The following is a 14,069-nucleotide window of genomic DNA, read 5'->3' as shown; positions in this document are numbered from 1 at the left end:
TGCACTTCAAGAAGGATGTTTACAAACAAGAAAGGATCCAGATGAGAGATCAAGATCTAGAAAATAAATTGTAGGAGGAAAAGGTTAACTATCTGGGTTGCTTGGTGTACAAAAAGACGACTGAAAGAGCAGGGCATGGCAACATAAGAACAGGCTCTAAATACCTCAGAGATCAGTGATTTAAGATAGGAAATGATTTGGTTTTGATGCCTGTTGTGAAGTTGATAAGAACAATGAGCTTAAATTGCAGCAGGAAAATTTGTTAGACCTTAAAATATCCTTTCTAATAATAAGGATAGTGGGGCACAAGAATGGATAGATAATGCAAATACCAAGGACTCCATCACTGGAGTCCTCACTGAATATCAGAAGTCTCTGACATCTGTGAGAAATGACATTGCAGTCTGTTGCTGATATTGCTGGAGTATGGGAATAGAAAATGCCTAAGATTATTAACCAATTTTAAGAACTCCTTTGGACCTCTTTCTGTTTCAGAGATGTGGATTTGGCAGAGGGAGCTGACAAAAAGAGCTGTATCAAGTAGAGAGACCATGTTCCTTGCTCCCTGTTCCATGCCGGCCTTTGGAGTAATCTATGAGAGAGAGAAAACACTTCTCCCGCTCCATCTTAACTACATGTATCATCTGTTCTCCTCCTTATTTCTGGGAAATGGGTCAGCCACAAATGATTTCAGTAAGAATTATGCTGACAATACTTACTTTCATCTTCAATGTACCCCTTCCAGTCAAACGGAGTCACTGTTGAATTAACCAATGTACCATTTTCACCTATGGTGCTGTTCAGCTGGGAAGTAATATTTGTTTCCAGAGTAAAATTTTCTGGAGGCCACTGCAGGCATTTATTCCTCAAGTTGCCCATGAAGAGCTGCAGCCCTATTAGTGCAAATACACTCAGACAAAACACGGTCAGGATCATAACATCCGAGAGCTTCTTCACAGACTGAATTAGGGCTCCCACAATAGTCTTCAAGCCTGCAAATGCAAATAAATTTTTATTCCAATGCTCAAAACTTTTTAAAAGCATAAAAATAACAGTGTCTCCCAGTGAAGTTCTAGATTTCATGCAGAAGCCCAAATAAATGATTGTAATGTCTGTGAAATAACATTTTTGTGAAGAGATTTTTCACTTGTGAAAATGAATAAATAGCTGTGTTCATTTGAAACTGTGAATGGAATGAGTTGCATATATTTCAAAACACTTGTTTTAATGCTAAAACAAGTGACTTTTTAAAATTCATGCTGTACATGAATCTCACATAAAAGTCTTCTTTCTTTGTATTTGTCAATACCTCTTGCCCCAAACCTTTGCTACTATCAGTTTTATAACATACTAGATTTAGAAGACAGTAGTAAAAAGCCTGTTCAACAACAAATAGGGTTAAAAATTAATGCTATAAAACTGGAGACGGTTTGGAAAAACGTAGAATGTTAAGATAATAAATCCCCCATGCAATGCCCATGCTACACTTTATTATCTTATTCCTTCATCTTCTTACTAAATCAACATTTCAAACAGTTCTATTTTTTAGCCACAAATATTCACCAACATATACCACACAACATCATGTAGGTAAGATACACATGGGTAAGAAAACTTCGGGGTTACTGATATTCATTGAATGTGGAGAAGAAAGCTTGACATCATACGATGCGAACCACACACACTGTGTACTGCAATGTCTCATGCAAGAATCTGTTAAACGCAAAGGCTGATTTCAAAAAGAAAGAGCTCATGTTAAAAAGCAATGAATCAGAGATTTCAGTGAATTCTAATATCTTCCGATTCCTGCTTTTTTGTGGAAAGAAATAAGATTTATGTTCAAAAAATATGAATTCAATTTCAGTGAGTTAAAGTCAGCCTCAGTGTTTAACCTAGCTCTCACCTGGAATGACTGATATTGTTTTCAAAGCTCGGAGAACTCTGAATGTTCTCAACGCTGAGACATTGCCCAGGTCCACAAACTCTGTCACATATCTGTAATAGGGGAGTTCACACACAAACACAATGACAGGATAAAAAGGAACAGTTGGGAGGTACAAGGGGCCTAACACCTTACACCAACTACTTCTTACCTGGAATTACAGAAATAGTTTTCAAAGCTCTCAATACTCTGAAAGTTCGAAGAGCTGAAACATTGCCTAGGTTTACAAATTCTGTTACATACCTGTAGGATTAAATCACAGTTATTCAGAATTTAGGCAAAGTTTATGCTACTTACTTGGGTCTTTCATCAAGACCGCTTTGGTGTTTTTAGCAAGAAATTAAATAGCAACAGTCAGAGGTTTACCTTTCACTGCAGTTTGCCTTGCATTTATATGCTTTCAGAGCCTTCAGTTAAATTAAATGTCTCTGAAGTGAATCGTAGTGATTTAACTTTGAAAGCCTAAAATTTATCTAGACTAGATTGGTAAGTTTGGAGAATGAAGTCAAAGGGACGCTCCTTTTCTGCTCAGAGAAAAAAATGCAGGACATGAAATTAGCCGTTCTAATACTAGCTGTACTAATGGCTTCTGCAGTATTTATGTTTACATCAAAGTATGCATATTAGAATGTGAAAACTGTTTTAGATAAAAGTAAATCCATACAATAATTTCCATTAAATGAAATTGATATGTATTGATACTAATTTCATGCCCTTTTTGCCCTTCGCTTTCAAAGAAAAAACATAAAACAAAAACTTACGCAAAGGTAATGACAGTGAAATCAAGCCAGTTCCATGGATCTCGAAGAAAAGTAAAATCTTCTAAACAAAAGCCCCTTGCAATGATTTTTATGAGTGACTCAAATGTGTAAATTCCAGTGAACGTATACCTGGAAAATACAGAAAAATTTAATCAAAATAAGTAGCAACATTTTACATTGGTATTGTGATAGAAATGAGATGATCAAATGAAAGAGTTTTTTATTTCAAAACTTGAAAACAAACGCAGTAAATAAGCATTATACTTATCCTATACACTTGTGTATTTGCATGCATTAATTGTGACATGCTATTGAAGTACAGCAGCCCTGACATTGTACATAAATAAAAATAAATATGTCCATCAAATAAATGAAATATATTAAAATTCATTGGTGACGCTCAATTTAAAAGTATGCAACACCAGATCCATTACTTTTAACCAAGTAAGCCATGAGCATAAGTTACTGGATACTGTCTGAATCCCTAAAATCTAAACCATCTAGTATTAACTCTAAAAAGGGAAGAATGCAAGCATGCACTGCATTCTAACTTAAGGAATACTTTTGCTTACGTGCTGTCCTTAACTGACGTGTACAAATAGATGACCACAGTTCTGCTATTAATGTAGTGGTATAAAGGAGGGGTGAAAACATTGGGAGGAGGTAAAAACCATTAGAACGAGAGAACACTAGTGGAATCTCGGTAGAATAATATATGTAAACAACTTCCAATTTTTTCTACCCAATCATTCTACTAGAAGGAGATTTAAATCATTATTCAACATTTCTACATAGTTTAGAGAGGAAACAGTAGTAGTGGCTCATGGCAGCTCCTGCCAGCACACGAGTGCAGTTACTGACATGCTGACTCCCAGAGGAACACTCCAAGATATCTTCAAATAACATAAGCAACTTACTCTACATTCTTTGTCCAGTCCGGAGGGTTACTCATGGTCATAAATACACAGTTGGTCAAAATAGTGCACATGATAAGCATGCTGAATAATGTAGATACAGTTAAGGAAAACCCAATAATAATTCATAGAATATCACATCAGTCATATATCTTAAGTAGAGAAAAATATTGCCACTTACATGAATCTTTTAGACTTTGGTAAACATTGCACATATATTTTGCTTAACCTAGTAGTTTTCACTTTATCACATTAAACTTTAAAATTAGTCTTGATTTGCTGATGTTCTGGTGTTGATTTATTGATGTCCTCGTGTTTTGTTTTCAGCTGGAACCGAAAGGTGAAGGAAGAGGCTCTCACATGTCTGGGAGGTAATGTGAGCTGAGGAACAGCCAAAACCAAAATAACTTGCAGAAGAATACTGTTTTACTGAAATACCTGACACAACTGAATAAGCGTTAGTCTTTCACTTCTGCAGTTCTGGTACTAAACTCAACAGCTGGCATATCCAAGTTTAAAAATGTTTATCCTGTTCACCATGAGTCAGAGCTGTAGAGAAAGCACACACCACCCCAGCACCCAGCACAGCCAGTCTGTCAAAAACAGAACACAACACAGAATACTGGTTTTAATTGCTGAAGTGACTGTATTCCATGTTTCCCTATCACTAGCTTAGCAGTACATACTTCAGTCAGCGAAACAGAAACCCATAGGAAGCTCAGAGATTAGAGTAATTTTCCAATATCATTTTGGGGCTCTCTCAAAACACGTTAGCAGCAAAAGGAGCATCCCGTGTTCTACCAATGCTATCAGTTCAAAATGGATCAATAGTACCTTGAAAAGCATGAAAAACTGGTGAAGATTAGAATGAAAGTGAATTTTTATTTAGAGTTCCATCAAGGAACACTTAGGTATTCTGGGATGGTGAAACCCAGACTAACAGCTCAAAGGGCCTTGTGGTAGGGAGGTGGGACTTTGATACACAGGGGCTTTGATACACTAAAAGTGGTGTTCTTGGTTTACAAGATCTCTGGCTCTACGATGGGTCTCGCCCAGACCCATCCCACAGGGAGGTCTGCTGCCTTCCCGGGGCCAGGGTGAGGGACGTTAATAGAAGACTTCCAGAGCTAATTCAGCCCTCAGACTACTATCCCCTGTTAGTAGTCCAAGTTGGCAGCGAAGACATCAACAGAAGAGGTACCAAGATAATTAAAAAAGACTTTAAAGCACTGGGTCAATCAGTTCATGGGACGGGAGCACAAGTGATATTCGCCTCAGTTCCTGTGTTAGCTGGGATGGATGAGGAACTAAATAGAGAGAGGAGTAGAAAAGCTCATCTCATCAACTGGTGGCTTAAGGATTGGTGTCGCCGTCAAAATTTTGGGTTTTTTGACCATGGGGCAAGCTCCATGGTACCTACTCTCCTCAAATCAGATGGGCTTCATCCTTCTAGGGAGAGCAAGAGGACTATAGCCCATAAGTTGGCAGGGCTGATCAGGAGGGCTTTAAACTAGGTTTGAAGGGGGAAGGGATTGAAGCTGGGCTCTCCAAAGACGAGATGAAAGATGGAAAGCCCGAATTAAGAGTGAAACCAGCAGCCCACTTGAAGTGCATGTACACTAATGCACGCAGTATGGGCAACAAACAAGAGGAGCTGGAAGCCATCGTGCAGCAGGAAAGCTATGACATGATTGCCATCACAGAAACATGGTGGGATGACTCTCATGATTGGAGTGCTGCTATGTGTGGCTACAAGCTCTTCAGAAAAGATAGGCAGGGTAGGAGAGGTGGAGGGGTGGCTTTGTATGTTAGAGAGTCACTTGACTCTGTTAAACTTGAGGTCAGCAGTGACAAGGTTGAGTGCCTGTGGACCAGAATCAGAGGGAAGTCCAACAAGGCTGACATCCTCGTGGGTGTCTGTTATAGACCACCCAACCAGGATGATGAAGGAGATGAATTATTCTACAAGCAGCTGGCAGATGTCTCAAAATCGACGGCCCTTGTTCTTGTGGGTGACTTTAACCTGCCGGATATCTGCTGGGAGCTCAATACTGCACAGAAGAGGCAGTCTAGGAAGTTCCTAGAGTGCATAGAGGACAATTTCCTTCATCAGCTGGTAAATGAGCCTACCAGAGGCAAGACCCCGCTAGACCTACTGTTTACAAACAGAGAAGGGCTGGTGGGAGATGTAGTGGTTGGAGGCCGCCTGGGGCATAGTGACCATGAAATAATAGAATTCTCAATACTCAGAGATGCAAGGAAAACCATTAACAAAACCTCTACGCTGGACTTCCGGAGGGCAGATTTTTGCCTATTCAGAAGTCTAGTTCAGAGCATACCCTGGGAAACAATGCTTAAAAACAAGGGGGCCCAGGAGGGTTGGACATGCTTCAAGCAGGAGGTTTTGAGTGCACAGGAACAGGCTATACCAGTGTGCCGAAAGGCTAGCCGGCGGGGAAGACAACCGGCTTGGCTAAACAGGGAGATTCTGAATGAAATCAGAAATAAAAAGAGACTTTACCGACTGTGGAAAAAAGGGCTGGCTACTTATGAAGAATTTATGGAAATAGCTAGATCATGCAGAAAAAAAATCAGGGAAACAAAAGTGCAATTTGAAGTTAATTTGGCCAATTCTGTCAGGGATAATAAAAAGTCCTTCTTCAAATATGTTAACAACAAAAGGAGGGGCAAGGAAAATCTCCATTCTCTGTTGGACTCTGAGGGAAATATAGTTAACAAAGATGAGGAGAAAGCTGAGGTACTTAATACCTACTTTGCCTCAGTTTTTACCAGTAAGACAGGTGGCCCTCAGGACAACTCATGTCTGGAGGTGGTTGACAGAGATAGGAACCCAAATAGGCCCCTTGTATTCCAGGAGGAAATAGTTGGTGATTTACTGAGCCATCTGGATCCTCACAAGTCAATGGGACCAGATGGGATCCATCCTAGGGTGATGAGGGAGCTAGCAGAAGAACTTGCCAAGCCTCTCTCCATCATCTTCCAACAGTCCTGGCTCACTGGGGAGGTCCCATATGATTGGAAATTGGCCAATGTTACCCCAGTCCACAAAAAGGGCTGCAAAGCTGACCCTGGCAACTACAGGCCTGTCAGCCTGACCTCAGTGCCTGGCAGGGTTATGGAGCAGATCATCCTGAATGGAATCACACAGCACCTTCAGGATGGACAAGGGATCAGACCCAGACAGCATGAGTTTAGGAGAGGCAGGTCCTGTCTGACCAACCTGATCTCCTTTTATGATCAGGTAACTCACCTGGTGGATGAGGGGAAAGCTGTGGATGTGGTCTATCTGGACTTCAGCAAGGCCTTTGACACTGTCTCCCATAATATACTCCTGCAAAAGCTGGGAGCCCATGGCTTGGACAAGTGTACTCTACGCTGGGTTAAGAACTGGCTGGAGGGCTGGGCCCAGAGAGTGCTGGTGAATGGGGCTGCATCTAGCTGGCGGCCAGTCACTAGTGGTGTTCCCCAGGGGTCGGTGTTGGGTCCAGTCCTATTTAACATCTTTATTGATGATTTGGATGAAGGGATTGAGACCATCATCAGCAAGTTTGCTGATGACACCAAGTTGGGAGGGAGTGTCGACCTGCTGGAAGGCAGGAGGGCTCTGCAGAGGGATCTGGACAGACTGGAAAAATGGGCTGATTCCAATGGGATGAAGTTCAATAAGGCCAAGTGCCGGGTGCTGCACTTTGGTCACAACAACCCCCTGCAGCGCTCCAGGCTGGGCGCAGAGTGGCTGGAGAGCAGTCAGACAGAAAGGGACCTGGGGGTACTAATTGACAGGAAGCTCAACATGAGCCATCAGTGTGCCCGGGTGGCCAAGAAGGCCAATGGTATCCTGTCCTGTATCAAAAATAGCGTGGTCAGCAGGACAAGGGAAGTGATCCTTCCCCTGTACTCTGCATTGGCGAGGCCACACCTGGAGTATTGTGTTCAGTTCTGGGCCCCTCAGTTCAGGAAAGACATTGAAGTGCTGGAGCGAGTCCAGAGAAGAGCAACAAGACTGGTGAAGGGACTTGAGCATAAGACCTATGGGGAGAGGCTGAGGGAGCTGGGGTTGTTTAGTCTGGAGAAGAGGAGGCTTAGAGGTGACCTCATCACTCTCTATAACTACCTGAAGGGAAGTTATAGCCAGGTGGGGATTGGTCTCTTCTCCCAGGCAGTTAGCAATAGGACAAGGGGGCATGGGCTTAAACTCTGCCAGGGGAAATTTAGGCTGGATATTAGAAAGAAATTCTTTACAGAGAGAGTGGTCAGGCATTGGAATGGCCTGCCCAGGGAGGTGGTGGACTCGCCGTCCCTGGAGGTTTTTAAACTGAGATTGGACATGGCACTTAGTGCCATGATCTAATAAACGGACTAGAGTTGGACCAAGGGTTGGACTCGATGATCTCTGAGGTCTTTTCCAACCCAGTCGATTCTGTGATTCTGTGATTCTGTGATCCTCTTTTGTGCCAATAAAGTAAAATAAATTGTTCAAAATTTGGAAATATTGAAGTAACCAAACTAGACCAAAACCTGACTTAAAATGGCCACATGATGGCAGCAAAAATTAAGAACCACTACACCTTTATGCCAAATAGTTAATCCAACTCTTAATTTTTCCTCTAGTCATCTCTCTAAATGATGCCTTAATTAAAAATAGTTGCATCAACACCTCTGTCAAAGAAGTTACTTTAAACACAAGAAAGCCATTTACAGATAAACTTGCATATAAGAGCCCAGGACCTTTTTTCTTTCTTTTTTTTTTTTTTTTTTTTCTTTTTCCCCCCTTCCTTTTTTTTTTTTCTTTTTTTAATCAAGTAGCTCGGATTTTGTTGGTTTGGATATATTTTTATGCCATGGGCAAAATCCACCCCCCCAAAAAAAACAATCCTTCACTCTAGGTGAAGGAGGAATAGGAGAAGTAACATACCATAAACTTTTTAGAAACTTGGTGCAAATGTTAAGATCATCATTTACAGCTGCTGAGTGATTTAAATGAGCATATATTCTCAAGTAAACATTTAAATCACAGGGAAGGATTTAGCTGCCTGATTCCCATAGATAGGTGGGTGACCTTTGTCTAACTGCCTGACCAAGCAGTGAATGTTATGATATCTTTCATTAAGTGACTGAACTTGTTTTGAAGATCATGTTGCCATACAACCCTGTACAGTAAAAATTATGGTTCAGTGGCTTAGAATAAATTATTAGAATGCCTTACAATGCTTGTCCTCATGGTCCACAGATGGCTCTAAAGAGTCTGACTAATAGAGTTGGAAAATTTCTCTAAAGAAAGAGAATGCATTTTGGAAGTTGAAACACCAAAAACTGCAGCTTCAGTGGTCTCGTAGAACAGTCAAAGAAGTGGAAAGTCCTCTTAGGAGAGCTGAGGTTTCACCCCCCTGCAGTGCATGACGTGTTTACAGCTAGGTATCATCCATAACAAAGGTCACAGGTAGACCCTTGCACATTGCTCACTCTGTACATAATTTGCCACCTCTGTGGGTTGCATGGCCAAAGTGCTGTTCATTCTCAAAGGGAGCAGGTGTTCAATGAGAGCTCACATACTTTGAAATCTGAACTCTGGCCATGCTTTCCCTTATAGGAATTTCAAACATAACTGCCACATTCAATGTCTGTGCCTCTCTTCCTTCTTCTCTCACATTTTATGTTCTATAATAATTCAACTGTACACATAGGTAAACAATTCTGGTGTGCGGTGACTTCTTCATGGAAAGGTACGAGCTACTGTCTTGTTCATGCTCTTCCCATATAGGCAAGCAGAAGGGTTGGAGGCACTGTACAGCCTCAAGCTAATCCAGAGTGTTTTATCACCTGTGTGGACTTGGTGGAAGATGAAGGTTGGAAAAAACAAAACTATGCTAATTGGTTTCACAGATAGCTGTTGGCAGTCAGGCCACACTGAGTAACACTGTAATTTCATCTTCCAAAGGCTACCATGGGGTACTTAGGAGGTACCACATTTTCTCTAGAGCATCTCCCTGTTCCTTTGTAACACTCCTTGCACTCTGCAGCTCCAGCCACTGCACCTCCCTTCTTTTGTGTGCTCTACCTCCCACCTATTCTCACCTCTTTATCCTTTCCTATTAATTGCCAAAGTCTGCCCATCTTCCATCCCTCTTGTGTTGCCCCATCAGTTGCACACTCTACCTTAACTCGAGTCAAGCAGGCAAAACGGGGGGGAAAAAAAAAAAAAGGCAGGACACCAGGAAGTGAGTCAGCAGAGCATGAGAGAGAAATTCATGCTGTTACCAGGTCCTGTATGTGGTATTAGGACAGGTACTGGCAGTGAGGAAGAACAATTGCAGGGAAGGCCTCTGAGCACTGGGAAGAGACACACGCTGTTTCTTTGCAGGAGGAGCAACATCTGACCACGGGTCTGGGCACATATGACCACAGCACCCTATGCAGAGGTTTGGAGGATTTGGAGGACATGCAGATGAAGGTTTTCCAATGAACGTGCGATTTCACTGTGCTCAACACACACCTTTCACACTGAAAGGGAAAGACACAGTTCTGTCACAAAATCCAACGTGCCAAACACACACCCCAAAATGTGAAGGCAGCAGAGCTTATCAGCAAAAGTCAGAAGATTATTGAAAATAATGAGCAACATTACCTCATTCTCCTTATAGGTGTCTAATCTTGTACAAGCAGCTGAAATCTAAAGTGCATTTTGGAACATATTACATGGTTCTTAGTTAAACACATACATACTCGCAGTGTTTGTACTATACAGAATTAAAACAGCAAAACCAAAACAAACCAAATAGTATACATCTATTATTATGTTTCAGGTGAAAAACTAAAACACCCTACATCTATACCTAAGATAAAAATATCCCATCCTGTAGTTGGCTGGCTGGAAAATAAATTAGTCCATCTAGTGAAATGAAACCTCCTCCTATAATGGAGCTAAATTGCGTGATCACACAGTTAATAGATAGAAGAAAGAATATTGGAATCGCATATTGTTTATTAGCGTTGCTTTTGTTCCGACTGCCATCAAGACCAGCTGGATTCTCTTTGAACACAGTTAGGAGGAACTTAAAAGCAAAACCAAACTCTGTAATCAGTACACCAGTAAAAAACATTACTCACAACTAGGACAGTTGCAGGGTTGGAAGTTATTGTAAATTAAGAGTTTACAGCTTGAATGCTGAGCAGTCATTAGATGCTTCAATCTGACAGTGTTTGGCTGCATTCTCTCACCATCACCACCACTGTGTCTGTAGGTCTCCATTAGGCCCTTTAGCTACTGTCCACCATCACTCCCCGACTCCTCAGACACCTTCCTCCCCTTCTCTCGCTGCTTTAAATTCCAGGGAGCTCAGAGGAAAAGGTTTTCTGGGTCTGCAGCAATCAGCCTTGTTTCTTGCTTTTTCCAAAGACCTAGAAGATTCTTACAGCAGTCTCTAATAATAAGGCTTCTGCCTTTGACTAACTGTTTAATGTTTAAATGTTTAAAAGTCTTACTATCACATTGAAGTTTTCATTTGGTGACCACTTTTCCCAGTCCTGGGGGTCTGCAAGAAAGGTGCTCCAAAACCTCACCCGCTAGAAATTCCCATCAACCTGTCATGAACATCAGGCACCAATCCCACATGCCAGTCTAAAACTTTACCTTTTGTACCATCCCATCAGTTTTGCTGCCCCAATCTTTCCACCACCTGCACATACAGATGCTTTGCAAACCACTTGCAGGACTCCTGCCTACGCTTTCTGGCAACGTATTAAATTTGCCAGAGGCTTATGGTGCAGCTGGGCAAGTTTGGGAATGTGCTATTCAGCATGCATGACCCAGGCTCCCAGGCATGCTGCTGCAACAGTCTATAAAGTGGGTCTTGAGGATGGCCTAAATGACAATATAAGTACACCCCCAAGCCAGCTATTCCTGAGCAGTTGCATATGCATTTAATAGCTTGCAAAACTGAGAGCTCTTCTGGAATTTTTGAGCACAAACTGCATTAAAAACCAAAACAAAACCACAAACACAGTAATTATTTAATTAATAGACTTCACAGAGAAAAAATAATAATAATAATAATATGGGATGCAATAAACTTCAATGTTAAAAGAAATCTGAAAAACCTTGTGAAAAATTGATCAAGACGGATTCTTAAATCGATCTGCAGTTTTGTACAACAGAAGTATTGAAATTCAACAGAATAGCTAAAAGTGCATCAATATGATATATAGATATTTTGTAGTATATATAAAGCCTTACCACAAGTCTTGCCCTGTAAAATAAAAATTAACAGCTTATGAAAACCTTTACTTACAATGAAATAGAGTTATGAATTTTCTTACTTTCAGTGTGTAACATTATGAACCACCATTGCAAAAGGATATGAATGTACCAAAATTTTAATAGCTATTTTCCTAAGAGGATTGAAGGGAGTTAAAATGTACAGGGCAGAGGTGGCACTGAATCGGAAGATTGCCTTCCCTTTATTCAATACTATAAAGGTCTGAAAAAGAGAAACACAAAACATTTTATATTTTATAAGTACTTATTCACTGTAATAATAGATGGTAATTTTTAAACTGTTCATAGTGACCAATCATGAAAAGGTAACCTTTTAAATAGCTAATACATAAAAAACATGACGCCTTTAAAAAAAAGATTATTTCCAGTACCTACCTGATGTAACTTACATGAAAATATAATTTTAGATATCAAACACTCAATTTATTCATGTTTTTATAATACTACTTCATTTAACAACTTCAGTATAGCAACATGATACATTTACATGTGTTTCTTGTAAAAAAAACAAAGGTGCAGAAATTATTAACTATAATTTCTGTTTGAATACCATAAACACGGAAACCTTACCTGTGGATGTAATTAGTGTTCGTAAGAGAAGTCCTTATAGAAACTGATTTAACAGAGTACCCATTTTAAATTTTTTTTTTTATTATTCTAGTCTCTTTCTTGGTCTTTGTGCTAAGGAAAGACAGAAATAGCAGTAACACATATAGCCATGATTAGGTAGATCTCTGAGGATTGTGGGCATCTGAACATGCCTAATCAGAGGAGCAAGAGATATATTCCAGATGACCCCCCGGGACAATTGTGCTTTGCAGGTGTGAAACTTTCCCAGAACATACATGTTAAATTTAAATTTGAACTGCTAAAGAGCCTATCAAACTTAGAGAAACTCAAAGGCAAGCAAGCTGTACTTCAGACAACTGTAGAAGACTGTGGGCTGAAAGTCTATTTTTCTCAAATAAATGGTATAAGATTAAACCCTACAAACCCTAAAAACATTTATTTGCTTCTACTATAGGCCATCCTGGCTGCAACATCATTAACAGTAGAGCACAGGACATGAGGACTGTCACGTTTCTTTGTGGCACTAAGGTGCTCTTCAAATGCAAGACCAATCAGAAACTAATGAAAAACACTGCAGAAGGAAAGCTCCCTAACTCAGAAGAAAGCTGCATGCAATGGAAGGGATGATGCAAGGATTATAGCCTAAATTCACACTGAATTAAAAGTACTAAAGAATCTGCCCAAGAGAAATGTTCAAAATTGCTTTTTGTTTGTTTGTTTGTTTTGTCAGAGTTGTATATTTTATAAATAAGCTATGATAAAGCCTTCTTATTTTTCATTACGTTCCTGATGAAGTGAACTGTGAACCAGAATGCCAGCTGTGTGTTGGTCTCTTCTGGTGTCCATGACATCAAGCATTGCTTCAAGAACGTAAGCAAGGCTATTTCTGGGAAGGTTGGCAGACAGAGAAAATATGACAAGGAGGTTCAAGAAGGATGATTCTTCAGTCTGCTTACATTTGGGAAGCTTACTACCTGTGGACCATGAAGAAGTGATACAAACCTAGCAGCACCCATGAGGTGGAGAGAGATATGGAGATGAAGGTTTCCACCAGTCTGTGAAAGGTACTGAGCACTGAAGGCAGAGGAGGAGCAGGAATTAAGCTCTGAGGAAAAGCTGTCCCAGTCCCAACTCACTTGCTGGCTTCTTCCCTGAGCTGTCTCCCTGTCATAGCTCTACATGGCACACCTTCCGACAAAGACCAAACCCCCTAACAATAAGGCACATTAGTAGTGAGACTTTATATTGTCTTGAGTACAGACTCAAGGAATGGTATAAGGTATGTATTTCATACCCCTGCTTCTGCACAGAAATGGAGAAACTGCATATGAAATTGAGGACAGTGGGATAAAGCCTGAGCTAATGCTTCCAAATTACACTTCCAGTTATGGATTACAGATAACAGCAACATTCAAAACATAACTACAAAAGATCTGACCTTAAATGAAGCTTTCATTTGAAATACTGAAGCAACCAAGCAGATGAAGGGGGAAGGCGAGTTTCCCCTCGCAGCCCCCAGGACTCACAGCACAGAAGCTTCCAGCTCACCCTCTGGGCTTCTGTAGCTATGAGGTAGTTGACAAAAC

General features: G+C 40.7%; 1 protein-coding gene across 11 annotated transcripts in view; it reads right to left on the bottom strand.

Annotated features, from left to right (window-relative positions):
• The window catches only part of LOC309441200 (sodium channel protein type 1 subunit alpha), a gene marked incomplete at its 5' end in the record, with an annotated part of 68,100 nt that overhangs the window by 49,897 nt on the left and 4,134 nt on the right, over positions 1-14,069 (bottom strand). For 8 of the 11 annotated variants that reach the window (XM_082055705.1, XM_082055709.1, XM_082055706.1 and 5 more), the window contains 5 exons: positions 720-992; positions 1,904-1,995; positions 2,704-2,832; positions 3,621-3,718; positions 12,005-12,115. In XM_082055705.1, the coding sequence (XP_081911831.1) occupies positions 720-992; positions 1,904-1,995; positions 2,704-2,832; positions 3,621-3,718; positions 12,005-12,115 (703 nt within the window). The remainder of the gene's footprint in view (positions 1-719; positions 993-1,903; positions 1,996-2,703; positions 2,833-3,620; positions 3,719-12,004; positions 12,116-14,069) is intronic. The other 3 variants (XM_082055712.1, XM_082055713.1, XM_082055707.1) reach the window with 2 other exon arrangements.

This window comes from Streptopelia decaocto (genome assembly GCF_964273445.1).
Source record: "Streptopelia decaocto genome assembly, chromosome: 6".
In the NCBI taxonomy this organism is placed as follows: Eukaryota; Metazoa; Chordata; class Aves; order Columbiformes; family Columbidae; genus Streptopelia; species Streptopelia decaocto.
Note: the sequence above shows the minus strand (reverse complement) of the source record. Positions and strands in the feature narration are given on the sequence as shown.